The 26213-nt window shown below is 66.2% G+C and overlaps 1 protein-coding gene across 7 annotated transcripts; it reads left to right on the top strand.

The window, feature by feature from the left end:
• Positions 1 to 349: 349 nt before the first annotated feature.
• On the top strand, positions 350 to 25413 carry IQCE (IQ motif containing E). Of its 7 annotated transcripts, XM_036311850.1 has the most exons (24): positions 540 to 954; positions 3948 to 3995; positions 5626 to 5671; positions 5905 to 6033; positions 7553 to 7623; positions 10681 to 10794; positions 10888 to 10938; positions 11425 to 11495; positions 12460 to 12532; positions 12711 to 12760; positions 13650 to 13813; positions 14606 to 14661; positions 15248 to 15483; positions 16269 to 16367; positions 16586 to 16690; positions 17966 to 18056; positions 18505 to 18669; positions 19074 to 19130; positions 19487 to 19597; positions 20001 to 20122; positions 21005 to 21096; positions 21995 to 22060; positions 23427 to 23593; positions 25003 to 25413. In XM_036311850.1, the coding sequence occupies exons 1-23, from the start codon at positions 919 to 921 to the stop codon at positions 23591 to 23593; spliced, it is 2220 nt and encodes a 739-aa protein (XP_036167743.1). In that variant the 5' UTR covers positions 540 to 918; the 3' UTR covers positions 25003 to 25413. The 7 variants fall into 7 exon arrangements, with proteins under 7 accessions (XP_036167747.1, XP_036167744.1, XP_036167746.1 ...); XM_036311854.1 differs by lacking the exon at positions 540 to 954 and adding an exon at positions 350 to 486 and having other exon boundaries at positions 23427 to 25413; XM_036311851.1 differs by having other exon boundaries at positions 539 to 954; positions 15251 to 15483; positions 23427 to 25413.
• The last annotated feature ends 800 nt before the right edge of the window (positions 25414 to 26213 follow it).

Here is a 26213-nt window from a genome sequence, read left to right as displayed (position 1 = left end):
CCCGCCGGGATACTCAGTGGTACATGCCAGAGCGTCCGACGGGCGTAGCGCCAGGAAGGCGGGGCTCCCGGAAGGGGCGGGACTATCCCCGGAAGGGGCGGGACTGTCCCGGAAGAGGCGTGGCCCACCCAGGCACGGGACCTCTGGGCTGGGCTGGGGGGTGGAGCACGTGCCCGAAAGGGGCGTCTTCACCCTGGAGGCAAAGTCTGCGGTCGCTGGGCCCTCTGGAGCCCGCCGCTGCCCGAGGTCCTCCAGGCCCGCGGATAAAAACAAAAATAAGGCTCATCTGTACAGAGTCAGTTTTCAGCAACATTTTGGGGGAATACCTGACCTGCAGGTACAAGGAAATGGGAAGCAGAATTCCTATGTGTATTAAAACGAAGTAAAAGGAGGCTTTTAACACGTGAACGCTGATGGAGGACCCACTTGGGACCACACCCTGCTGGTCCTCACCCTCCCGGCCCTCAGAAGCACTTGGGTGCAGAGGTCAGACCGCCCTGGGCTGGGCTCCTATTGGAGAGCGGGGCTGGGGGAGGGAGATGGCGCTGCGCGAAGAGCCTCGCTCGACACAAACTCGGCGACTCCGCGCCTCCAGGCGGCACCACCGCCGCCCCTCCGACGAGGAAACGGGCGCAGAGCGGCTCACGGGCTTCCCGCGGGGAGGGCGGGGGCGCCGTGCGGACTGCAGAGCCGGAGGCCGGGGCCCCGCCCGCACCTCCGGGAGCGCTGCCGTTCGGCCCGCCCGCCGGGGTTGCCGCGCATGCGCACAGTCGGCCGGCTGGCCGGGCGCCACATCCGGGCCCGCGCGGTTGCCATAGCAGCGGGGTCGCGGCGGGCGCACGGACAGGTCTTGAGGTGGCGGGCCAGGCGGCCCGCGGAGCCCCGGAACCGGACCGCTGCGCCCGCAGCGCCACAGCCATGTCGCTGGGCACCGGGGATCCGGCTTCGGAGACAGTAAGCGCGGGGGGCGGGCCTCCTCGCTCCCTCCCGCTCGCGGGTCCGGCGGCGGGGACGCGGACCGGGGAGGGCGCACGCCGCGGCCGCCGGTGACAGCTGCCGGGATTGTTACCGCATAAGAGCGGCCCTGCGGCCCCCGCCCACGTGCGGTCGGCGGGGCCTCGCCGCCCCTCGCCCGCCTCCAGCATCTCGGACCCCGCCCGCCTTCGCATCGGCCGCCGCCTCCAGGAAGTCCTCCTGGACGCAGCGCCCTCGCCTGGGCGCCTGGGAGGCCAGGCGTGTGCGGTGCCCGCGATCGCGGCCCGCGGGCGACGGAGCTCACTGTGAGTGTTCGCCCGGCCCGTGCCCACCCGCTGCCTCTAGGGCCGGGGCGCGGACGGGCCGAGCGGCCGAGCCATCCCGGTGGGAGGGAGCTGGGCGCTGCCCAGCGCCGATTGGAGAAGGCTTCCCGGAGGCGGCGCCGCCCCCCTTCCTCCCTGGGAGCGGAACCCGCGGCTCTCGGCACTCCCGGTACCGGTGCTTCGGGCCCAGGACCTGGGGGACGTCTTTGGGAGCAGCGCGCTCCCCAGGGGGAGCGAGGCCGGGACAGATCACCGAGCGGTCAGACGGGACGCAGCAGGGGCGGGGGTCAGGAGCGGTGGCCCCGGGGTCCCTGGGGCAGAGGGGCAGCCGGTGCCAGGCCCTGCGTGGGAAGCTGCAGGGGTCGCCGGCCCGTGGGGGACAGGCAGCGCGGAGGGGCCGACCTCGCGGACCAGGCAAGGCGTTTGAGTTGTATTCGGGGCGTGGGAAGCTACTGGCCACGGGACCGGCCCCCGGGGCCGTGCTCCTCGGGGCAGTGCGCCCAGGAGGTTCCTGCTGGCCCCTGGGTCAGGGCCCTGCCCCCTGGGAGGCCGCCCTCTGGTCCTGCCCGTTATCCTCCTTCCTCTTGGGAAGGCCACTTCCTGGGCTGTGATGCCCATCAGAGAGAATGTGGAGACCTGCCCGGAGCCCAGCCACCTCCGAAGCCAGTCCGTGCTCGTGGATTTCCTTCCCAGTCTTTTTTCCGAGCGTCTTTTTTTTTCATGCAGTTTTTTTTTTTAATATATTTTATTGATTTTTACAGAGAGGAAGGGAGAGGGATAGAGGGTTAGAAACATCGATGAGAGAGAAACATCGATCAGCCGCCTCCTGCACACCTCCCCACTGGGGATGTGCCCGCAACCCAGGTCCATGCCCTTGACCGGAATCGAAACCGGGACCTTTCAGTCCGCAGGCCGACGCTCTGTCCACTGAGCCACACCGGTCAGGGCTTCATGCAGTTTTTAAAATTGAGAGATGTAGACTGTTTTGTAACCTTTGCCACTTAATTTGTTGTTAGCAGTTTCCCACGGCCACGCATTTTCAAGAACATGACTGACGTTGTTTATTTATGTTTTAAATAACGGTTTACCACTACTTGGTAACTTTACCTGTTCTTTGTAACGACATCTGTGAATCAGCTTCAATCTTTTTTTTTTTTTTAATTCTCACCCGAGGAGGTTATCCATTGATCTTTAGGGAGAGTGGAAGAGAGAGGGAAAGACGGAGAGAAACATCGATGTGAGAGAAACACATTGATTGGTTGCCTCCTGCACACGCCCCAACCGGGGCCGGGGATGCGCCTGCAGCCAAGGTACGTGCTATTGCCCGGAATCGAACCCGGGACCCTTCGGTCCGCAGGCCGACACTATCCGCTGAGCCAAAGCCACCAGGGCTCGAAAACATGACTTTAAGTATCTAACCCAGGGGTGGGCAAACTTTTTGACTCGAGGGCCACAATGGGTTCTTAAACTGGACCGGAGGCCGGAACAAAAGCATGGATGGAGTGTTTGTGTGAACTAATATAAATTCAAAGTAAACATCATTACATAAAAGGGTACGGTCTTTTTTTTTTTTAGTTTTATTCATTTCATCCGGCCCGCGGGCCGTAGTTTGCCCAGGGCTGAACCTGTGGCTACCCCCGTTTTATTGACCATGTCCCTGCTTTCGCTCCTTCCCTTCATCATTTGCTATTAGAAACGCTCTTTCGCATGCGTTTGTCAAGCCCCTTACACCTGCCAGGCTCCGAGGGCACAGACAGAACGCAGCCTGTGCCGGGCCCTGGGAGACGCGGTGGGGGCACAGGCGGGCAGCGGTTTCTCCGCTAAGCCGGGATCTGTTTCACCAAACGGGCACCTTGCGGGGCAGGCTGTCCAGCCCGTCCAGGCCCAGCCCCGGCCAGGCAGAGCCGCTGAGCTTGCTGGTCACTTCCCAGCACTCACCACCTGAGGCCCTGCCCTCCCGGTCTGTGACAGGCCCGCCCCGCAGGGCCCCAGGGTGCCATGGAGCCCGGGCGTGACCACCAGTGATCTCAGAGCCAAGCGGGGACGGGTTTCAGGCTTTCAGCCTCACCTGCCAGGGGTCCCTCTCGGCTCAACAGAAGCTCCTATTGGTCAGAGGCGGTTAGAGGCCCTAGACCAGCCCGGTTTACCCTTGCCATTGCGTGGGCCCGAGGGTGTGGCTTGGAGGCTGTGGCCACCGTGCGGCAGGGACCGGGGACCTGGACCCCATCGGCCGGCCCGGACCTCACTCGCTGGCCAGGCGGGCCCTGGACCGGGAAGCAGGGCCTTCGCCAGCCCACCTGCCGCAGGGACGTGTGGTTTTCACCGGGAGCGGTCACGGGTCCTGGTGCTCTGATGGAAGATGAGAGAGAGAGCGCTTGAACACGCCGGCCATGAAAGAGGCACTTTCCACAGGGACTGGTTCTTGATCGAAAGTCCCCAGCGACTCGGGACACGCCTGCTGGGTTGAGGGGTGGAGGCGGTTTTTGCTTTGTGCCCGCGCTGTCCCTCCTGACACGCCGAGCAGCCTGCTGGCGGCTCCCACCGGGGCGGGGATTGGGGTTCCTGCCTCAGCGCGGCCTTGTGAGTGTGACCCCCGCGCGGGGGCCAGGCAGGTGCCTGGAAGTTCCACGTGTGCGTCTCTTCCTGCAGGGAGATGACAGTCTGTCGGCGATTACCTTCGACTCCGACTTTGAGACGGTGAGTGGGATCGGGAGGCCCGCGTGGCCCGTGCTGGTGACGTCCCTTCCGCTCCTCAGTGTGCAGCGGGCACTCCCTGCACGGCTGCGTGCGGCCCTGGCGCCCGGATCCCAGATGCTCTGAAAGCGGCAGGTCTTTAGCTGAGTGGCTGGGACTGTCAGTGCCAAGCTTGTGTTCAGAAGGTTCCCATCCTGCATCTGGCGTTGGCCCCGCCCCAGCCCCCAGTTCTGACAGGGCTCGGGGTGAGGTCAGGGCAGCTGTGGGAGAAAGGATGCTGTGAGCTGCACGCGGGGTCCGGGCCAGCCCCAGCCCGAGGAGCGGAGGCAGCAGGTCGGACAGGTCTGGTCCGGGCACCTGTGGACCCTCGGCCCCCGGGTTGTTTGGAGAATGGAGCCGGCTCCCTGCGCTGGTGGGAGAGAGGAGCCGGCTCCCAGCTGGGCATTCCAGCCATCCCGCTGCCCCCATGGCAGCTGACTCCCCACACCGCCCTCCCCCAGTTCTGCAGCCGTTGTCTGGTGGGAGGGCCATTGCAGGGTAAAGAACTGTCCCCCAGCCCTGCTGAGGGACGGGCCAGCAGTCTCGGCTGAAGTCCAACTGCCTGGGACAGACCTGGTGCCTCCGCTGAGGCCAAGTGAGGGGTCCCTGCCGTGGAAGCATGAGGCCACAGGGCCGAGGCAGGCAGCCCAGGGGCGCGGCTCTGCATCGCCACCCTGCTTGTCCCACCGGCTCTCCAGACACACTCCCTCTTCTCCTGGTCATGAGGTCTGAGCTGCCTGAGCCCACCCTGGGGACAGTCACACCGCCATCCAGGCCTGAGGACAGTTAGGGGGGCAGGTCCACCGCTTGTGCAGCATTTCCAGCTGAATTTAAGGCTCCCACATCCCCCGTGTCTGTGATGTGACTGGAGCCACCACACCTTGGGGACCCTCCTCAGCTGCAGCCCATGTGGGCCCCGGGTTTGGTGGCACCCCCTGAGCCACGGGGGCCCTGGGTTCGGTGGCATCCCCTGAGCCACAGGGGCCCCGGGTTCGGTGGCACCCCCTGAGCCACGGGGGCCTCGGGCTTGGTGGCACCCCCTGACCTCATAGCTTCTAGAGTCGCCGTATTACTGCAAGCCGGGACCTCATAGGCCCCGGGTTTGGTGGCACCCCTGAACCAAGTGGGCCCTGTGTTCGGTGGCACCCCCTGAGCCACGGGGGCCCCGGGTTTGGTGGCACCCCTGAGCCACGGGGGCCCTGGGTTTGGTGGCACCCCCTGAGCCACGGGGGCCCCGGGTTTGGTGGCACCCCCTGACCACATAGGCCCCGGGTTTGGTGGCACCCCCTGAACCACCTGGGCCCTGTGTTCAGTGGCACCCCCGAGCCATGGGGACCCCGGGTTTGGTGGCACCCCCTGACCACATAGGCCCCGGGTTTGGTGGCACCCCCTGAACCACCTGGGCCCTGTGTTCAGTGGCACCCCCTGAGCCATGGGGGCCCCGGGTTTGGTGGCACCCCCTGAGCCTGTGGGCCTTGCTCTGCTCGGCCTGCAGGTCAGTCTCTCCGTCACTGCCCTCACACCCCACCCAGAGCAGCCAGGGTTGGGCCGGGCGTGGGACTCACCTGCTGCCCCCGGCTCTCCTTTCTTCCAGAAAACAAAGAGGAAAAGTGGCCACAAACCTCCATCCACATCGCCCAGTAAGTACAGCCGGGCGCCTGGCCCGGGGGGCATCCTGGGTCCTGGGAGGGAGACCCAGAGTTGTGCCCACGGAGGGTCGTTGAGCCACGGAGGGAGTCCCCGCCCAGCGGCTCCTGAGCCGTGGCCCGAGCCTTCGAGCCGCCAGCACCGCACTCCTGGGCCTCCGGCTCAGCAACCCGGGAGGAGCGCGTGGTGGAGGCCGGTGCCGCCCTGACCCTGCGCTGGCTTCTAGAGTCGCCGTATTACTGCAAGCCGAGGACCGCGGCCAGCGGGCGGCCCCCGAGGACGGCGGCGAACATGCCCCTGGGAAGCAGGACGCCTCTGACGCCACAGAGGCTGTGGCTGGGAAGTGCCAGGCAAGGTCCGTGCTCCCCAACAGTGGCCTGCGGCTCACAAGGGGGTGCAGGCGTGGCGGGGGGGTGAGAGGGTTTTAACCGTACCAGACTGAGGCCCTGAACCTAACTGTCCCCTATGCCTGGGCTCCTGAGCATTGAAGAGAAAAAACCAACATGATATAGAAAAATGTTAGTTACATACAAACAAGTGGTTAGAATAAGATGGAACTTGGAGACATTGTAGAAAATAGGTCTAGGCAAAGTACCGGAAATTAGGTACAGCGGTATAGCGGCAGATTCGGAAATTACCGAAAATCGGTACAGCGGTCTGGTAGGGTTAATGTGACTTGTCTGGAAAATTCACATGGATCTTGAGACGTGGAGCCTCCTGGCTTTTACGAAACACAGAGCTGGTCTGGGCCGGTCTCCGTGGTGACGCTGTCCGGGTCTCGTGCTGTCGGTGCCGCGTGGAGGCGGCTCCGGCCCTGCGCGCTGTCGGGGGTCGGAGTCCGTGAGCTGTGGGCAGCGCACTGACGGGCAGCTGGACGGGGCGTGGGCACACGGATGCCGTGGGTGCGGCAGCAGCTGCATGGTGGGCGGCTCTCCTCTCTGAGGGCCGGCTGCTGGCGCCTGCTCCTCCGCCCCTGGTCCGAGCCTTCCCACGAGGAGGGTGAGAGGAGAACCTCCACTTCCCCCCTGGGACCGGCACAGTGACCGCCCCCAGCCAGCAGGAGCGGCACTCCCCGGAGGCAGGCTTGCCTGGGAGCAGCGCCCCCTTTCTCCACCCCCCACCCCTCCACCCCCGCCTCCCAACCACCTGCCGGAGGCGCTGAGAAGCACTGAGAGCAAAACGTTCAGACCCAGGCGCTCAGCCAGCAATGGGACGGGGGCCACGTGACCGAGCAGGAGCAGAAAGGGGTGAGAGTCGGGCTTCCTCTATGGAGTGTCCCGAGGACAGTGACCCCGAAAGTCCATTCTGCCCCCAGGAAGTGGCGCTCCAGACGTAATAGCGACAGCGTCCCGGGCCCCCCGTTCCCGCCTCCCCACACAGTCTTAGTGACGGCCGTAGGAACGGCTAGAGGTGGGCATCGCAGTACCACGGAGAGGCCAGGGCTTACAGCGGAGGCTTGTTCTCGCGCCCCTATCTCCTGTCGGGCCTCTCCCGCGTGCCCCACCCCCCCCCCCCACCGCCTGGGCACCTTGCACACGTGGGTCCGTGTCGGGCCAAGCGCCCCTCACTGCCTGGCAGTGGCATGGAGCCCTGGGCCGGATTGCTTGTGGTCTTTGTTTTGTTGGCTGTTTACAAGGTACACGTGCCCCTTCCCTCGACTCCGCCCCAGCCCTGCACTGTGGCTCCGCCCCCAGCCTTGTGGTCATGGCCATTTCCATTCCTTCTGGGGAACAGATTGTGATTGGACTAAAAGCACTGAGAGATTTCCGCTCTTTATTCTTAAGGATAATTTTATTAACTTCCAGGTTTTCCTCCAGATCTGGCTAAGAGCTCCCTCCTTCCCAGGTCTTTCACAGGCTGTGTGTTTCCTCCAGGTCTCGCCCCGGGGACGCCGGTCTACAGAGAGAAGGAGGACATGTATGACGAGATCATGGACTTGAAGAAGGTAGCGTCTCTACCTGCTCCTGGCGGGTTACCCAGCCATGACGGGAAAGCGGGGGTCTGTGCTGGGCCTGGCCATGGGAGAGCGGGAGCGTGGCCCCGGCCGGCCCTGGCTGGTGACCCTAGTGGAGGAAAGGCCCGCGCCCGCGTGTCTGCGCCCTGCTCTGCGCACGGGGAGGCGGGCCCTGCAGAGCCCTTTGGCCCCGAGACCGGCCGGCGATCCCAGCGCTCAGTGCTTTACGCCTCCCGTTCGTGTATTTCCTTGATGCTAACGGGCGTTCCCACGCACTCGGCCACTCTGCACAGCTCACAGCTGTTATCGGGTGGTGACCTTGAGACTCAGAGAGGGCGGCGGTCTGTCCAAGGTGAACACTCCAACCAACGGAGCCCCCCCAGGGCCAGCTCCTCTCTAGCTGACCGTTTTGACGGCATCTCTTTCTCAGCCTTTTACTTTGAACCTACCTACCTCGTTAGTTTAAAGGAGTTTCTGTGGACAGCCTATGATTGGGTCAGGTGTTTAGACTACTTTGCAATCTCTGTCTTCTAATTGGCCTGTTTAGATCATTTACATGTAGTGTAATTGTCGCTATATTAAGAGTTAAGTCTTCCATTTTGTTAAGTGTGTGTGTGTGTGTGTGTGGCCTCATTGCCACTGGACGATGGAAAGTCCTGACCCTCAGTGGGCCGCCTCTGACCTCCCACACCTGCCCCCGGGAGGAGGGCAGCACCTGCTGCAGCCGGCAGGGCGGGGGCCGGCCGCACTCAGCCTTCTCCGGCAGGGAGGGCGCGTTCTGTGGCGCTTGCTGGGGTGGGGCAGCGCTCGTCCGTCAGGCCGCCCCCTGCTAGAGAGAGGGCTGTTCTGGCCTGTGCCCGTTGGCTGGTCCAGGCCAACTTCTCCAGCTCGTAGTGCGGCCCCAGCTCCCAGCTCCCAGCTCCCTGCCTCCCCCCAACGTCCAAAGCTGCGCCAGAGAGGCACAGGGCAGCGTGCTCCGTGTTTCCGGGAGCGAGTCCCACTGCTGGTTCCTGACCTCCCAGTGACCGCGCGCCTGCCGGACCCACGGGACACGCGGCATGGCTGCCCGCCGGCCCCCTGGGAGCCCTGGGGGGCTGGTCGGTTCAGACACTGCCCTCCCTGAGCCCACGAGTCCCTGGAGGGAGAAGGGTGCTTCATGTGGACACGGAAAGAACACGTGACCTTGTGCCACGGCCTTTTGGGGGGAGAGTTCCTAGTTGTGTGGGGCGGTTCTGCCCCTCCTGGCACTTAACCCCCGGTCGGCAGTGCCCTCGGTCTCTGTGCTGTGACCCCACCTCCACCCCCGCCACGCACAGCCCTGAGGGCAGCCAGGCAGCTGTGAACTCGGTGCCTCCCACTGTCTGTGTGCACGCGATGTGTGAGCCAGTGTATATGCTCAGTATGTATGCATAGTGTGTGCGTGGTGTGTGTGTGTGTGGTGTGTGTGTGCGTGGTGTGTGAGCCCAGTGTATATGCTCAGTGTGTGTGTGCATGGTGTGCGGTGTGTGTGTGATATATGTCTGTGTGTACCTGGTGTATATGTGTACTCTGTGTGTGCATGGTGTGTGTGTGCTCGTGTGTGCATGGTGTGTGGTGTGTGTGCACAGTGTGTGGTGTGTGTGCACAGTGTATGCATGGTGTGTGTGCGCATGGTGTGTGGTATGCGCATGGTGTGTGGTGTGTGTGCATAGTGTGCGGTGTGTGTGCACAGTGTATGCATGGTGTGTGTGCGCATGGTGTGTGGTGTGTGCACAGTGTGTGGTGTGTGTACATAGTGTATTTGTGCACGGTGTGTGGTATATGTGCACAGTGCGTGGTGTGTGTGCACAGTGTGTGCTCGTGTGTGCACGGTGTGTGCTCGTGTGTGCACGGTGTGTGGTATATGTGCACGGTGTGCGGTGTGTGCGCGCACGATGTGTGGTGTACATGCTGTGTGTGCGCACGATGTGTGGTGTGTGTGTACATGCTGTGTGTGTGCACGGTGTGCGGTGTGTGTGCACGGTGTGCGGTGTGTGTGCATGGTGTGCAGTGTGTGTACATGCTGTGTGTGTGCACGGTGTGCGGTGTGTGTGCATGGTGTGCAGTGTGTGTACATGCTGTGTGTGTGCACGGTGTGCGGTGTGTGTGCACGGTGTGTGTGCACGGTGTGTGTGTGCACGGTGTGCGGTGTGTGTGCACGGTGTGTGTGTGCACGGTGTGTGGTGTGTGTACATGGTGTGCAGTGTGTGTACATGCTGTGTGTGTGCACGGTGTGTGGTGTGTGTGCACGGTGTGTGTGCACGGTGTGTGGTGTGTGTACATGGTGTGCAGTGTGTGTACATGCTGTGTGTGTGCACGGTGTGTGGTGTGTGTGCATGGTGTGCAGTGTGTGTACATGCTGTGTGTGTGCACGGTGTGCGGTGTGTGTGCACGGTGTGTGTGCACGGTGTGTGTGTGCACGGTGTGCGGTGTGTGTGCACGGTGTGTGTGTGCACGGTGTGTGGTGTGTGTACATGGTGTGCAGTGTGTGTACATGCTGTGTGTGTGCACGGTGTGTGGTGTGTGTGCATGGTGTGCAGTGTGTGTACATGCTGTGTGTGTGCACAGTGTGTGGTGTGTGTGCATGGTGTGCAGTGTGTGTACATGCTGTGTGTGTGCACGGTGTGCGGTGTGTGTGCACGGTGTGTGTGTGCACGGTGTGTGGTGTGTGTACATGGTGTGCAGTGTGTGTACATGCTGTGTGTGTGCACGGTGTGCGGTGTGTGTGCACGGTGTGTGTGCACGGTGTGTGGGTGCACGGTGTGCGGTGTGTGTGCACGGTGTGCGGTGTGTGTGCACGGTGTGTGTGTGCACGGTGTGTGTGTGCACGGTGTGTGTGCACGGTGTGCGGTGTGTGTGCACGGTGTGTGTGTGCACGGTGTGTGTGTGCACGGTGTGTGTGTGCACGGTGTGTGTGTGTGCATAGTGTGTGGTGTGTGTGCATAGTGTGTGCTCGTGTGTGCACGGTGCGCGGTGTGTGTGCACGGTGTGTGCTCGTGTGTGCACAGTGTGTGTCCTGCCTCCCCTCAGTCGCTGCACATGCAGAGAAGCGATGCAGACCTGCTGAGGACGAAGCTCCGGCGCCTCGAGGAGGAGAACAGCCGGAAGGACCGGCAGATCGAGCAGCTGCTGGACCCGTCCCGAGTGAGTGTCCGCCCGCGGGCGGTGCCCTGGCCAGAGGCGTGGCCGGGCGGTGGGCCTGCCTGCGTGTCCTCACGTCCCGCTCTGCTCACACAGGGCCCGGATTTTGTGTGGACTCTGGGAGAGAAAAGGCCGGACGCTGGCTGGGTGAGTGTCAGCTGCGACCGGACAGGCAGCCTTGCCGCCCAAGGGAGGCGCCTTCTCTCTCGAGCGCCCGCCCGCCCGCCCGGTGAAGCAGGTGCAGCCGAGGGGCTCGGAGCTTCTAAGACCCTCCTCCCGGAGCCCGGCATCGCCAGACGCCGCTGAGGGCCTGGGAGGGGCCGGGAGGAGCCGGAGAGGGTGGGCTGAGCAGCTCCCGCAGGTGGAGTCTGATGTAGGAGGCGCGGTCACGGCCGCTCCCACTAAGCAAGCGCTGGGTGCCGCGGGCACCTGGCTCCAAGCAGGAGCCGAGCAGGAACAAAAGAACCCCCCCCCCCGCCCCGCCCCGCATTATTTAACACACGCGGCCGACGGAGGGACCGGCGATGGCGGCCGTGGTGTGGGCAGAGCTGGGCGGCGACCAAGCTGCAGGAGCGGCGCCAGGCCGGGCTCCGAGGAGGGAGCCGTCCGCCTCAGGCGTGGTTTCTGCTGCAGGTCATCAATGGGCTGAAGCAGAGGGTCCTGCGGCTGGAGCAGCAGTGCAAGGACAAGGACAGCACCATCAGGTGCGGGGCTGCCACGGGGCGGGGGGGTGGGGGGGCTGCCTCATGCAGGCTGGCGTTGGCTCCAGGTTCTCGGGTGCAGCTTGACTTCCCGCCCTCCCCCTCTGCCCTAGGTCCCCCCTCTGTCCCATGTCCCCCTCTGCCCTAGGTCCCCCCTCTGTCCCAGGTCCCCCCTCTGGTCCAGGGCCCCCCTCTGCCCTAGGGCCCTGGTCCCAGCTTGTCTTCCACCAGAAAGAGGGTGACTACTAGCCGTCGCCTGCAGGTGTCAGTAGGGAGCAGTGTTTTCCTTTAGCCTTTCCCGCTGCTGCCACTTTGAAGAGGCGCTTCTCTCCTTAGCCCCTGGGGCTCGCTCTTCACCTGCAGCAGGGACGCGTGGGTCTTGACACAAGAAGCCCTGATGCGTGGCTTGTCCCAGACCCCCCCTCACCCCCCTCACCCCCGTACCCCCCTCACCCTCCCGCCGTCAGAGGCGGGACGAGAGCCCTTCCCGCTGTTGGCATTGCCCTCGTCTCCTCGTGGTGCGTCCGTTTCCCTCTCCGTTTCTTGCTGAACTTGTCAACTTGAGATGTCAGTGCCGATCCCCCTGTGCTCAGGGCCCTGAACTCTGTAACTTCCGTCTGTTCGCGCCTTTCTCTAGTCTGTCCGCAGCTGAGGAGGGAGGAGGATGCTGACGGGACGGGAGAAATAGGTCTCTGTCCTGTTACAACTCCGCCCCCCGAGGCCCAGCTCCAAGGACAGCCTCTCCCTAGCGAAGGCGAAGGCGTCGTCAGGGGTCTGTCCCCTCCCCTGGGAGCAGCCGCCGCCTGGAGGGGCCTGTGCTGCTGAGCGGTCTCCCGTCAGGAAAGGGTCCCGTGCGGCGCCCGCGGCTGGGGCCTCAGCCCTCACTCCCCGCCTCTCTGAGGCCCAGGACAGGCCGCGTCTCCGCCCCGGGGCGGGCTCTGCTGCTCACGCTGAGCTTGGGTTTCAGCAAGCTGCAGGCGGACATGAAGACCACGAGCTTGGAGGAGATGCGGATCGTCATGGAGACGTGCTACGAGGAGGTGGGTGTCCTCTGCCAGGCAGGCGTGGGCTGGTGGCGAGGGAGGGGTCGCTGCTGCCACCATGACCATGAGTCAGGCACCCAGCGCTTCCCTCTCACCGGGCAGAGCTGGCCTGTGACTGCGCTCTGGGGAGGCGTCCGTGGCGCTAGGACTTCACGCCTTTCTCTCGTGTCCACAGATCCACCGCCTCCAGACGCTGCTGGCGAGCTCGGAACCGTCGGGACGGAAGTACGATGATCTCGTGTTACCCTCTCTCCTCTGGGGGCCATCGCCATGGTTACGGAGGTGCCCTCAGCCCCCTGCTCTCTGCCAGCAGCACGTCCCGGTGCCGTCACTGTCCACACCCACCACAGCCCCCGCTCAGCGTCGCAGGCACTGGCTTCCCAGACGCCACGTGTTGGGGAGACACCACGCAGGGTTCCCTGTCCGCGCCCAGACGGCACAGGCTGTCAGCAGACAGGGAGGCGCTGGTCCCGGCGCGTGGCTCGCAGCCTCCGTGGGAAGGACGCTGTGTAGGGCGGGTGGCCTGCTCTGTGAGGGCGGGAGTGCTGTGTGGCCCGTCTGCAGGCGCTGGTCCCGGCGCGTGGCTCGCGGCCTCCGTGGGAAGGACGCTGTGTAGGGCGGGTGGCCTGCTCTGTGAGGGCGGGAGAGCTGTGTGGCCCGTCCGCAGGCGCTGGGTAGTGAATGCCGCGCGGTTGGGGGCGGGCGTGTTTCAGGTGTTGGCCTCGGCGCCTCCCAGGGGCGTGCCGTCTTTGGGTCACGCTGAGCCCTCGGCCGCGGGGCTGCCGCCTGCAGTGGGAAGGTGGCCGCGCACCCGGCAGACCTCGGCGGGCGACACTCAGTGACCGAGGCGGAGGCCGGGCGCAGCGCCTGTCCCACCCGCGCCCACCGTGCCCGTGCCGACCAGGTCACTAACGGGAGCGGGCGGCGGGCGGGGGGCGACTGCTCGAGGCTCTGGGACTAGGGGTGCTTATGCCCCGGGTCTGCAGCTGGGCCTCCCCCTCGGTGCCTGAGGCAGGGACGGAGCCCTGTGCGGGCGCACAGCTTGCTGACGGGGTCAGAGTTCACGTCCTGCGGGACGGCGGGTCTCGGAGCCTGAGCGGCGTCTGGTTCCCAGGCCCGCGGGGGAGCGGAAGGCCGGCCTGCGGCGGCAGCGGAAGCTGAGCGGCGCGCTGCTGAGCCTGTCCCGCAGCGTGCAGGAGCTCACCGAGGAGAACCAGAGCCTGAAGGAGGACCTGGACCGCGTGCTCAGCAGCTCACCCACCGTCGCCCGGACCAAGGGTAGCTCCCACAGCCCCCCAGGCCCTCCCCCCACCGCGAGGCCCCCCACAGGGCAGACACCGCCCCGGGCAGGCCATGCGGAACATGCCGGAACTTAGCGCATGCGGCGTGCCCAGCTCGGGCCTGGGGGCTGGAGACAGTAGTAAACGGAAGCAGGCAGATGCCCTTGTGGTGACATCGTGCAGGGAGGGAGAAGCCGGCAGGTGGGTGTGGGGCAGGTGGATGAGGGCCGGGGCAGGGCCTGCAGTGTCCTCGCAGGGGCTGCTGGTGCCCTGGGCCGGCCTGTGCGCAGTGCAGAGAGGAGCAGATTTGGGGAGAGGGTCAGTGAGGTCAGGGTCAAGGCCTTGGCAGACCGAGGCCTGGTGGCCATCAGAGAGCAGGTGGCTGGGCGACATCACAGCACCTGTGAGTGAGCAGAGATGGGGCCAGGAGTGAGTGGTGACCTGGAGCAGGTGCAGGATGGCGGGGGGGGGGGGGGGGGGGGGGGCGGTCCAGAGGCTGCGGATGGGGACGGCTGTGGGGCTGGCACAGTGAGGACCATGGCCTTGAAGAGCCGTGCCCATGGACCAGCAGGCCAGAGCCCAAGAGGGCAGACTCGGGACTGAGGGTCACCTGAGGCCTAGGAGACGGGTACCAGGGACTCCACAGTGGGAGGGGCAGACCCCCCTGGGGAGAAGCCTTTTGGAGCAGGAACCCGCCCGCCTCACGGGGCCCAGGGCGGTGCCAGGCGAGGGGTGGGGTGGCTGCCGGCCATCGGGCCACTGAAGACGGCTGCACACTGTGTCTTTACAGGGTGTGTGGAGTGGAGCAAGCCCCGGCTGCTGCGGCGGATCGCGGAGCTGGAGAAGGTGAGCGCCTGTCGGCATCCCCGCCTGGTCAGGGCCCGCCCTGCACGGGGAGGGGCGGACGGATATGGGGACAGCGGGGCTTTGCTCCTGCATTAGGGACTGAGCCGGGCGGCCCTGCGCGTGGCTGACTGCAGACAGGCACTGACCAGAGGGGGCGGGCGCCCGGCAGGGTGGGTACAGAGGCCCCAGCGCCTCAGACAGCGGCCGCCTGTGCCGGGTGGCTCCTCGCTGCCCACGCCTCGTGGTGGCTCCCTCAGCGTGTGCCGCCTGAGCTCACAGACTGCCCGCCACGCTGCCCGCTCTCTGATGCCAGCGTCAGACTGAGGGCCCATGGCTGGCGCCCGGGCATCGGAGAGCAGCTCAGGGCCGCCGCGCTGCTGGCTGAGCGAGTAATCCTGTAACTTCATGTCTAGAAGCTGAAACGTAGAACTTTATGATTTGGGGTGTTTTAAAACCAAGCTGTTGGGAAGGACAGGCCTGGAGGCGGCCCCGGGGCCAGTGGCCGAGCTTTTCCGGGCTGAAGGCGCTGGCGCCGGGTGGGGAGGTCGCTCAGAGTGACGCTAACCGGTGCCTGTGCTGCCCCCAGAAGATCAGGTCGCTGGAGAGCCCCCCGCCGCAGGCCCCAGACGGGGGCCGGTCCGATGCCCTGGCGCTCTGCGTGTCCAGCACGTGGGGACACCCGCAGCCGCGCCCCGAGCCCCAGGAGGACGGCGAGCGCCACCAGGACAGCGAGCGCCAGGAGGACAGCGAGCGGCTCCGGGGCGCCCTGCGGAGCCTGAAGGGCGAGCGGAAGGCCCTGCGGGCCCAGCTGCAGGAGAGAGAGTACGTGTCCGAGCGGCTCTGGGCTCGCGCCGCGCTCGTGGGCGGGGGAGTGCTCGGCTCCCAGCCGCCACGCATGCTTGGAGGGGACTCAGCCTCTGTTCCGGCTGCGAAATGCAGGCGGCGTGAGTGTGAAAAGGACATTCGTTGGCCATATTGCATCATCGAGAGGGCCTTTAGGGCTGTAGGGGGGCTTCCACGTTCTCCTTTAATCCTGTGCGGAGGCCCACAGGCTCGGTCTGTGTTTATGACTCCGTGCTCGCTAGTCCCCGTTCTGCGAGAGTAACCGAGCCCTGCGTCTTCCGAGGCGAGGCCGCATCGCTCTCAGACCTGCTGCTCAGTGGGTGGCGGGGAGCCAGCACCCAGCACCTCGGCCCCGCCCACCTGGGGGCTGGTTGGAGGCCGGGGCCCAGACCTCAAATCTGATTGGTGTCCACTGAGACCCCTGGTGCCCGCGCGCACATCCAGGCCTGGGGAGGACTCCGGGCTGCGGTGGCTGAGTGCCCTGCTTCTGTGACCGCGGAGTCCACGCCCTGGCGCCGCCCGCTGCTCCCCCGCAGTGGAATCTAATAGCGCGTCCAAGAGTGAGGTGCCCGGCTCTTCCTCAGTTACTGTGTCAGGGAGCTAAACGCGAGGCTGGTCGCTTTGAGAGGCCATGACGTCTGCGATGGCCTCCTGAGCTGCCGCGTGGCAGGGCAACAGCTGCTCCCCGAGCCCTGCTGTGCCCGCTCTGCCCACCACCCACGTGTGCGATCTCGGTCACACGGGATTCGCGGGACCTCCGACAGGTCTCCGAAAGCCCGTCCTCAGCCCGTCACCGGTGGGACAGGAATGGCCACGTGCGCGCAGCTCCTGGGAGGTGCCTGGGGACGCCTATGCCCAGGACGGTGAGGCCGCCGCGGCGAGTCTGCCTGACTCCACGGTCCCTGCACCCGCTCCCGCTGGCGGCCGGTGCTCAGTGCACGTGGCACAGGACTCGGCCATCCTGCCCCGCCTCCCCTGGGCCCCTGTGTGCTGCAGTCATGAGAGGGCGTGGGCTGTGTGCTGAGCACCCCTGCGGTGAGGCCGGCGGACGACTGACCCGCACGTCTGGTCCTCTGTCCAGTCTGGAGGTGAGGCAGCTGCTGCAGGCCAAGGCCGACGTGGAGAAGGAGCTGGAGGAGGTGCGGCGAGGAGAGGAGGCCAGGCGAGCGCGGGAGGCGGCCCTGAGGTAAGCGAGCGCAGCCAGCGGGCGTGGCCTCTCCTCCAGGTAGGCCCGTCAGCAAGCTGTCCCGGCGCCTCTGCGCCCCCGTCAGGCCTCCCGGGGACAGTGCCTCCCACACGCGCCCTTGTCCACCACAGCCCCTAAGCGGAAGCAACCCAAATGTCCACGGGCGGATGAATAGAGAAAAACCGGAGGTGTCCATACCAGGGCACGAGAGGGACGCAGCCTGACATGCACCCAGCATGGATGGGCCTCAGGACCGTGTCCACAGGAGCGGCAGGCAGACAGGCCACTGATGACCCGACACGTCCAGAGCGGGCCGGGCCGGGCAGGGCAGGCAGTGGTCAGTGGTTGCAGGGCTAGGTCAGGGCGTGGGGGTGACAGACGGGTGTGGGGCTCTGGGGCGATGGGAACCCTCGGGTCCTAGAATTAGGCAGGGGTGGTGGCCCCCAACACCGTGAATGTATGGACACGGCTGTGCACTTTGGCTTTCACATCATGAAAAAGGCCCCCATGTGTAGAAATCTGAGCAGAAACATTTACACTCAGAGCAGTTACTAAGACAGGTTGCTGAAACAAACTTTGTTTTTACAAAAGTTTATTCTTAAATGTACACCCAGACAGCACTCCATTGCAGCTGTAGTAACAGGAGAGGCTCACACAGGAGTGGGATCGGGTCACCACTGCCCCAGGCCCCAGGGACAGCTCCCTTTGCCGGATTTCTTCTTCCCCCCGCAGCCGGGCCCTTCCCCCGGCGGAGGCCCTCCTGTGGCCTCGCTCTCAGCGCCTGGAGTGCCTCCTGCTCCTCTTTCTGCTTCTGCTCGAACCCCTTGTCTTCTCCATCGCCGTGGCCTCTCTGTGGCTGCCCCAGGGGCTGCTGGCCACCTTCATGGCAGACAGGGCGCCGGCCCCTTCCTGGACCCTGCCACCGGGACCAAATGAGCGTTTGTTCTCAGACGAAAGGCTCAGCTTTGGTGCCGGCTGGCGACCAGAGGGCAGGTCACAGCGCAGGGGCGTTCGCGTTCCTTTAAAGCCACAGCGGGCGCACTTCCTCTGTGCACCTGCCCACACCGCATAGTCAGCGCCTCTTCCGTTCTCGCCTGGCCAGAGCGATGCTGGGGGGCCAGCCCCACGTGCTCCCGCCCGACGGGACAGACACCTGGTGCCCCGTGTGGGTGCTGCTGGCAGCTGGGCCACACCCCTCGTCTGCTGCCAGATGTCCACGCGCAGACACTGCGCACCACGTGAGACCAAAGGGTGTCCCTGTCCCCTTCCCACTAGAGAGGAAATCCAAGCACTGACCTGGAAGTGTCAGGACCTGCAGGCAGCGAAGGAGGCAGAGGAAGACGACCCCACGGAGGGGACCACTGAGGTACGGCCTCTCCGGGAGGCTTTCTCCAGCTCGTGTCCCCGGAGCTCTCACTCGGGGGCGAGGATGTCGTTCGTGGCGGCTTTTCTGGGGGTGCCCTGCAGGCAATGCGTGTGGGCCCCCAAGTGCCCCAGTCACAGTCTGACCGTCACAGCAGCCACTCTGGCTTCTCCTTCAAAGCCGGGCTAGGAACGGCCTTCCCCCCGAAGGCCCAAGTCACAGAGGACGAAAGGGCCCAGGAAGCTGGTCCTTCTTGCGCTCTGCAAAGCTGCTGGGCTGCCTCCTGGAGCCCGCGTCCCGGGAGAGCGCCCCCGAGGGCCCGGGCGGCCAAGACCCGCCTGTGCCGCAGTCCGCCGCGGTCCCTCCCTCCATCCACTGGGCGTGCGGGCACAGACCTCTCCCGGCACCAGCTGAGTCAGGCCAGTGACCCCTCCCCCGCGGTTCCCTGCAGGCCCCGGAGGAGCCCGGGCCTGGGCCTGCCGGCAGTCCCTCTCCACAGCACTCGGAGCCCGGCGCCAGCGAGGACAGCCCGTCCCAGCCCTGCGCCTGCTCCGAGCAGCAGAGACACGCGGCCGCCAGCACCCTTCAGGCCCGGTGGAAGGTGTACAGGCGCCAGGTAAGGGCTCCCGGGCCCTGCTGGGCTGCACCCACCAGGCGGTGCTGAGGCCCCTCCCAGCTGCCCAAACCACTGCCCGTTGTTCACCGACCCACTGTCACCTGCCCTCAGACGGGCAGGTCTGTGGTCGGTGCAGGTGACGTGCGGAGGACGTGGGAGACAGAGCGGACACGGCGGAGAATGGCGGGGGGGCGGGGGGGGACCAAACACCACCCCTGGAGGCACGAGCAGCTCCCTGGGGAGGAGTGAGCGCTCGCAGTAGCAGTGGCTGGCCCCAGGCCTGGCAGCTGGCCGAGCCGGCACCTCCTCTCCCTCCCCCGCCCCCGACTGGCAGGGGCAGGACCAGGAAACGGACTCCACTGTGAGTTCGTCCTCGGCTAACTCATACCTTGTCTCTGTTTCAGAAGAGGGAGGCCGCGCTGGACGAGGTGAGCAGGTTTGGTTCCCCGATGCCAGAAAAGGTGAGCGTGGGCAGCTTCACCCTGGTCCCCACGAAATCCCACCGCGGAGACTCGGGTCTGCGGCACTACCCTGCGTGAGGTCGTGTGGCCGCTCCTCCGGAGGTGCGGTGGCGGTGTGCCTGGAGGAGCGGCCACACGACACCAGCTGTGCTCCACGCACACACGGAGCCGCGGGGGGCCAGGTCACCTGTCTGCCCCGGAGGTCCTGGTGGGAGAGGCGCTGAGTCTCGGTGACCGTGCGGTCGGTCGTGAGGGACGCCTGCCTCTGCTCTCAGAGCTTCCGCCCGTAAACCTCCCCTGGCCCGAAGCCGCCACCTTCCTGGGCTTTAACCTCAACTCCGGCCCTCTCCCTGCAGGCGGCCACGGTGCTCCAGGCGGCCTTCCGCGGACACCTGGCTCGGGAGGGGCTATTGGCGAGCCCAGCGTGTGGTCCCGGACCGCCCAGTGTGCCCGGCCTCCCCAGCCAGGTAACCCCCGCCCCTCCCCCCGGGCAGGACCCCGGGCCCCTCCCAGGCTCCGGTCCCCCTCGCCCGAGGTTGTGCCTGCCTCCCTCCCGGCCCTGTAGGCCCCGCCTGGCGCCCTTGGGGTCCAGTTGGTGGAGGCGCTAGGACATCCGCAGAAGGTCCTTCTTGCTATTAAGGCGGGAGCTTAGGCATGAGCGTCCGTGCGCCTGTCCCTGGGGAAGTGGCGAGGTGTCACCTGAAGGGTCTCTAGAGCCAGGCACTAAGGACCTGCAGCGGAAACTGCTGCCTGGAGAGCAGGCGCCGAGCCCCTGACGGAGCTGTGCCCACCTGCTCTCCGGAGGGGGCGCCGGCTGTGCCGCCCGAGGACGGGCGGTTCTCAGGGCTCTCACCCTGTCGTTACGCGCAGAGCCCTCCCTCACCCCACCCTCCGAGCCCCGTTGTCCAGGCTGAGGGCGACCCCAGGCAGGAGGCGGCTGTCACCCTCATCCAGTCAGTCTTCCGGGCGCACCTGGCACGGGTCAGGCACAGGTAAGCTGCCTGGCAGGCCCACTCCATATCCTCGGCACAAGTGCGCCCAGGCGCAGGGGCGAGCCGGGACCACGGCGTCACCAGAGCAAAAGTTGCACCTTGTGAAACTTGCTCCCGTGCCGTGCAGGTGGGTGGGCCACCGTCCTGGTCAGACGGGGAGGGTCAGGTAGGAGAGTGAGACCCGTGTGGCTGGCAGAGCCCAGTTGGTGGACTGGCTGCCCCACGTCCTAGCGCATCCCCCTTTCTGAGGAACCACGGGGCCATCCTGGGCTCGGGCCTCCTGCAGCCACACCGTCCTGAAGAATTAGTGCCATTGCCGGTCACGCGGCCCCTCAGGCAGGACTTCCGGCTGCAGGCACTCAGCCCTCTGAGTGAACTCAGCCCACGGGTGGGGCCCAGGGTGGGTCCGCAGTGAGCTCAGCGGACGTCCCGTACCACAGTGTCTGCTGCCTGGGAAGCGCAGGCCCCTCCCAGTCCCGTGGACGCTGCTCCCTCGCCCCCCACACACCTCCGCTTCTCGGCCTGCCTGGCAGACGGCGGCCCCGCGCTGTTAGGTCTACAGCTTCGCTGTGCAGAAGGGCAGCCAAGTCAGAACTGCACGGTCCGGCGGGGCCGCCGTACGACCGTGGCAGGTCCGCCCTGGGCACTCAGTCAGGCCGGCAGGTGGATGGCGGCCTCACCACCGAGACAGCAGGGAGGGGTGTCTGAGGCCCGGCCTCAGCGAGCATGCAGGAGGCTGACCGAGGACTTGGGGAGCCCCCACGGCCAGCTGTCAGGATGGGGTTCGGCCGGGCGCAGCTACCTGCTGCCCATCCTGTCGGGCCAGTGGCCCGAGGAAGCCAGCGAGCCCGGCGGTGGTCAGCTGCGGTCGCTCTCTTCCAGGACCGGGGCGCTCCCTGCAGCCTCTACCAGATCGGCTATTCCGGCCACACTCAGCGCGCCCTCCCCGCCAGCCCCCCCTGTGGCGCCTGCTGGTAAGTCCAGGTCATTGAGTGTCGGTGCCAAACAGCCACCACCCAGAAGCACAGGACGTGGAGCGGAGTGAGGGTCTCACCTGGCCAGAGCCCTCACCCAGCCTCCCCGTCACAGCTCTGCCCCTTCCCCAGGCTGTGGGAGAGACAGAGCCCCAGGCACTTCCTGGGACTCAAACCCCACAGTCACCTGCAGGCCAGTCACCTGCCAGCACCCAGTCCTAGCTGCGGGCAGGCGTCCTGGCTTTGCTCTCGGCTCCAGCTGGGGGCCCTCCCTCAGCCAGTGCTCCCCGGGGCTGGGTTTTAAGTAAAGAATTGCTCGAGTTTCCTTTCCCGCTCAGTAAGGCCCAGAGCCGCCGCTTAGAAACCAGGGTGGCGGGCCTGTGAGGTCGGAGCCTGGCAGGGCCGCCATGCGAGGTGGCAGCTGGGAATTGCTCCGTGCTGTCCTGGGGATCCTCCCACCTCGTCCTACAACTGGGCAGCTCATCTCCACCTGCTGGAGGGAGGATGAGCCCGGCTGGGTGGAGATCTGAGACTGGCCGGCGAAGCCTGCAGCTTGGGCTGTGGGCAGGCGCCAGCAGGTGCTGTGTCACCGGCAGCCTTTCCCGCTGGCCCGCTGCGTCCTCGGCCTCGGGTGGGAAAGACGGAGTGAGAGGAGGTGGGCAGGCGGGCAGGCAGCGCCGTGCTCCCAATCAGGGATCTACGAAAGGAAGCAGCCGTTGGGGCTCCGAGGGGTCATCGAGGTCTGAGGTGGTGTGAGGGTCGGTGCACAGCGCAGTGGCCGGGATCTGTGCACCCAGCGCAGCGATCGCCTGCAGCGTTTTTCTGAACCGAAGGTGTCGGGAGAAGGGCGGGCGTGAGGGCCCCACCCGGCGCTGACTGCTTCTGGCCTGTGTTTCAGGTCAGGAAGACGGTGAAGTGAGTGGCGGGGACGCCATGGAGGGCCCAGCCCCGCAGCCCTGCCCTGGTGAGTGGGAGGCCGCGGCAGCAGCAGCCATGGGGGCTGGGAAGGAGGCGCCCTCGGCCCAACACCCCTTCCCTGCAGGGGCTGCGGGAGGGGAGCTGAGGACAAGCTGAGCTTGCGCACAGCTCACCCCGAATCCCTCATCGGAAATTGCCACCTCGTCGCCTTTTGCAGCCTTGTCCCGGCTCTCGAACTCCGATATTCTCTCCAAACCTCCGTTTGTAAAGCTCTGCACACAGTCCTGGGACCCCACCCCAGCCCCTGCACTGGGGCGCCGGGCTCCCGGCCCAGCAGACCCCATGGCAGCCTGGTCCTGTGATGGGGCTGCCATGTGCGCACCCGCCTCCCAGCAGCCTCGCCTCCACCACACACAGCAGCGCAGGCGTGTCTCGAGTGCAGCCGGCTCCCCAGAGCCAGTCTGTGTGCCGGTCCGTGAGCCCCGGCTCCTCTGGGTGCCGGCGTTTTTAAGGGAAAAGGCCTGAGTGGTCTTCTCATTTTGTTAGTCCTCGCCTGAGGGTATCTTTCCATTGGTTTTTAGGGAGAGTGGAAGAGAGAGGGAAAGACAGAGAAACATCGATGTGAGAGAGACACAGCGATGGGTTGCCTCCTGCACAAGCTTGGCCAGGGCCTGGGCCAGGGAGGAGCCTGCAACCAAGGCTGTGCCCTTGACCAGAATCGAACCCTAGACCCTCGGTCCCCAAGACAATGCTCTCTCCACTGAGCCAACCCGGCCAGGGCAATGTTTTTAATTTCCTAAGTTTCCACTTTGGTGGTCATTTCCCCGAGAGCCACAGAAGGAAGCCGATGTGGCGAGAGTCCCCCTCATCTCACCGCCGGCTCAGCCACGTTTCCCTCCGATCCCGCAAAGCCGTGGAGCGGGCGCCTTCTCCGTGGGGCCTGCCCCCCACGCACACTGTCCCCTGGTCCCAGGGCCCTCGCCTGGCGGTGGCAGCCCAGGGTGCAGTGGGCACACAGCTTGAGTGGCTGCTGGGTGGTCCTGCCTCCGCCCTGATGGGCGATGCTCAGGAGGAAGCTGGTGGCCCAGGCACAGCATCTGCGCCGCCACCGCCCACCCGGCCCGGACCTGCTGCCAGGGCGGCTCAGGAGCCCCGCCCACACTCAGCCTCCCGGTGCCGGCGCCGGCGCCGGTGCCGGAGCCGGAGCCGGAGCCGGCAAGGCTGCCTCTCCCGGCGTTTGCGTGTCGAAAGGCCCGTGTTCGGAGCTGAGCCGAGAGGCTGGGGGGACTAGGCGGTGACGGGAGAGGCCATGGCGGTGTGACGCGGGTCCGACCGCTCTGGCAGTGACCCTGGGCTTCCTGCCAGGAGAGGGCAGTGGGGTGACCCCTCCCTCCCCCTCTGGTTCCTTTCAGCCGAGCCCCCTCCCTCGTCTGCGCCCTGGGAAGACGTCTCCTCGGACGACTCGGACGAAGTCATCATGGCTCCAGCTCTGCCCACGAAGAGAAGCCCCTCCCTGCCCCCCGCCCTGGGTCCCTGCGGGCGCGCCGCACACGGGGACGCTCTGTCCGCGGAAAGCTAGGTTAGCAGGACAGAGACACTGGGAAGTCACTTACCTTTAGGGAAGGAACAGGACCTGCTCTCCCTCGGCACCTCCGGCTTCTCGTGTGGCTGGTTTGTGTGAGGCCCGAGCGCCTCCCCCTCCCCGTGGGGCCGGTGGTCGCCCCTGCCCGGTGCCCCGTGTCCACAGGGCGGTGTCAGGGCCGGGAGCCACCTTGGCCCGAAGGAAGCTTTTGCACCATCTGTGGGCTCGAGCCCCCCCTCCCTCCCACCGTTACCGCTGGGCCTGTCCCGGTGCAGAGCTGGGGGCAGGAAAGCCCCGGCAGGTGCTGCATGATTCCAAGGCGCCCTCCGCCCAAAGCCGACCTCTGCGAGGCTGTCCCTCCGGGAGCTCCAGGCGATGGGCCCTGCGGGAGCCTCCGGGGCTGGAGGGCAGGCCCTGCCGAGGGGGCGGGCAGGCTCCAGGGCATCCAGAGGCCTGGCCACGGGCAGAGCTGGGAAGGGAAAGGCGGGACGAGCCCTGGACTGGTGTGCTGGGTGTGTGTATGTCCTGTGCCCTGTCCTGGGCCCAGCACTACTGGGCTGCTCCACGCACACGGCCTCGCCGCTGCCCCAGCACACGCCGAGCCTCCCTGACGGCCGTGCAGCGTGCAGCCTGCCTGTGGCCCCTCAGACCCTGCGACTCTTCCCCGGGGATGCCCCTGCCCCTGCCGGGCGCGCGTGCCGAGCTCAGCCTAGGCTGGGACCCAGGGCCCGCCTTCCGCGTGCTGCCAGACTGGCCCCGCTGCTCCCGCACCCAGGTGGGCGCCAGCAGTGAGGCCCCCAGGGGGCAGGGCCAGGGCCAGGTGAGGGAGCAGGGCCTGCGTGAGCCTGGGGAGACTGGACAAGGCCCAGGAGCAGGGATGTGGCCTCAGTGAGCGCCAGCAGCCCAGGTCCTGCGTGTCCAGGGTGGGGGGAGGGGTGGCTCTGGGCCATTTCCCTGCAGCCCCTGTGCATCACCTCGCACTTGACAGCGAGCACACCTGTCTCCCCAGACCCTGACCTGGCAGTGACACCATCAGCCTGCGGAGCTGTGGGGGCACCTGCCGACACGGTCGGGTGCGGGGGGACCACCCCTCAGGCTCCAGGGCACCCCCCTCAGGGCCCGGCTGGCTGTCTATCCCACAGGGTCACCTTTAGCTCACATCCCCCCTCCCACACGGACAGACTACAGACTCGACTCGGGAGGCGGGCGCTGGCGGGAAGTGGCCCCAGACTCAGGCGGGAAGAGGAGGGGCTGACGCCAGGGCGCATGTGGGGCTGCAGGGTTTGTGCAGTGTGTGGTCCCCCAGTGGGGGGGCGTGGCTGGGACAGCCTGGCCACCAGGCCCCAGGCTTCCATGTGTGGGCCCTGGATGTCGCTGTGCTGACCAGGGCTCATCCCCGTGGGCAGGAGGGACGGACATGGTCCTAATGCAGGCGCTGCTGTGCCGTCCTGGAGGAGGAAGGGCCTGGGCGCCGGGAGAGGCAGGTGCCCAGCCCGGCTCTGCGGCCTTAGAAAGCCCAGCTGAGCCCAGGACGCCCTGGGAGCGGTGGCACCTGTTCTCGGGCTCTGAGGACCTGAGAGCGACACAGACCTGCTGGGCCCCACCTCCGGCCTCCAGCAGCTGACCGCCCCTCGTGCTTCCTGAAGACCCCAGGAGTCCCCTCTGAATGTGGCCCTGGACGGTTGGGTGGGCGGGTCCCTGGCTGCACCTCGTTGCTGCGAGGCTCTGGGGAGCGGGGGTCCCCTCTGCTCCTGCTGCTGGCCTTTGTGAATAAACGCAGTTTGCAGCGTATTTGTCACCATCGCCCGTAAACCCGCACATTCAGTTGCTTCCAGGCGTGGGCTGTGGCTCACGCGCAGCCTGTGTGCTGGGCCGCGGGGACGCGTGCTGGTTCCTGGCAGGCGGCCGGTCAGCTGGGCCCCTGCCTCCGGACACCCTGTCCGTCCCCGGTGTCTCTCCTGCTCCCCAGTGAGGACTGAGCACCAGGAGAGGAAAGTGGGTCGCGTCCCCCAAATCCCATTCCACTTCCTCCCTAGCAGCAGGGAGAGTGTGTTCCGGACCAAGTGCAGAGCCGCGGCGAGGACAGGCGGCCCTAAGAGGCAGTGGCCACGTGTCCTGGAAGCGTGGCTTCCCGGCGCCGTGCACAGACGAGGCGGGTCGGTGGTCTGTCCGCGGGCACTGCTGCTGGCCCTTGCACTGGGCAGAGCTGGTCCGAGCCCCCCAGTGACCTGTGGTTGGCCGAGGCGTGTGCCCGAGCCCGTCCTGGCAGCCGATGCCCCCTGTGCGAGCTGGCAGTGGCACTAGGAGACTTGGTGCTTGCAGAGCGCGGTGGGGCCCATGGGGTCGTGACTGCCGAGAGCGGGCACATCAGACGGCCTGCCACGCGCTCCCCCAAGGCCGGGTCAGAGCAGAGGCAGGGGGCTGGGGTCCCAGCTGAGCTGGGCAGGAAGAGTGGGGTGAGGTCCAACCCGGAAACAGAAATAGGCGGCAGGTACACGCTCAGCCCCCGCTTCCCTCTGGGGAGTTCTCTCCACTTAAAGCCCCCAGCCCCTCGGCCCCGGCCCCGGCCCCGGCCCCGCCCCCTCGGCCCCGCCCCCTCAGGTTGGGCAGGGAGGGT

This window comes from Myotis myotis, unplaced genomic scaffold (assembly GCF_014108235.1).
Source record: "Myotis myotis isolate mMyoMyo1 unplaced genomic scaffold, mMyoMyo1.p scaffold_m19_p_6, whole genome shotgun sequence".
In the NCBI taxonomy this organism is placed as follows: domain Eukaryota; kingdom Metazoa; phylum Chordata; class Mammalia; order Chiroptera; family Vespertilionidae; genus Myotis; species Myotis myotis.
The sequence above is the reverse complement of the archived record's forward strand: the minus strand, read 5'-3'. Positions and strand labels throughout refer to the sequence as shown.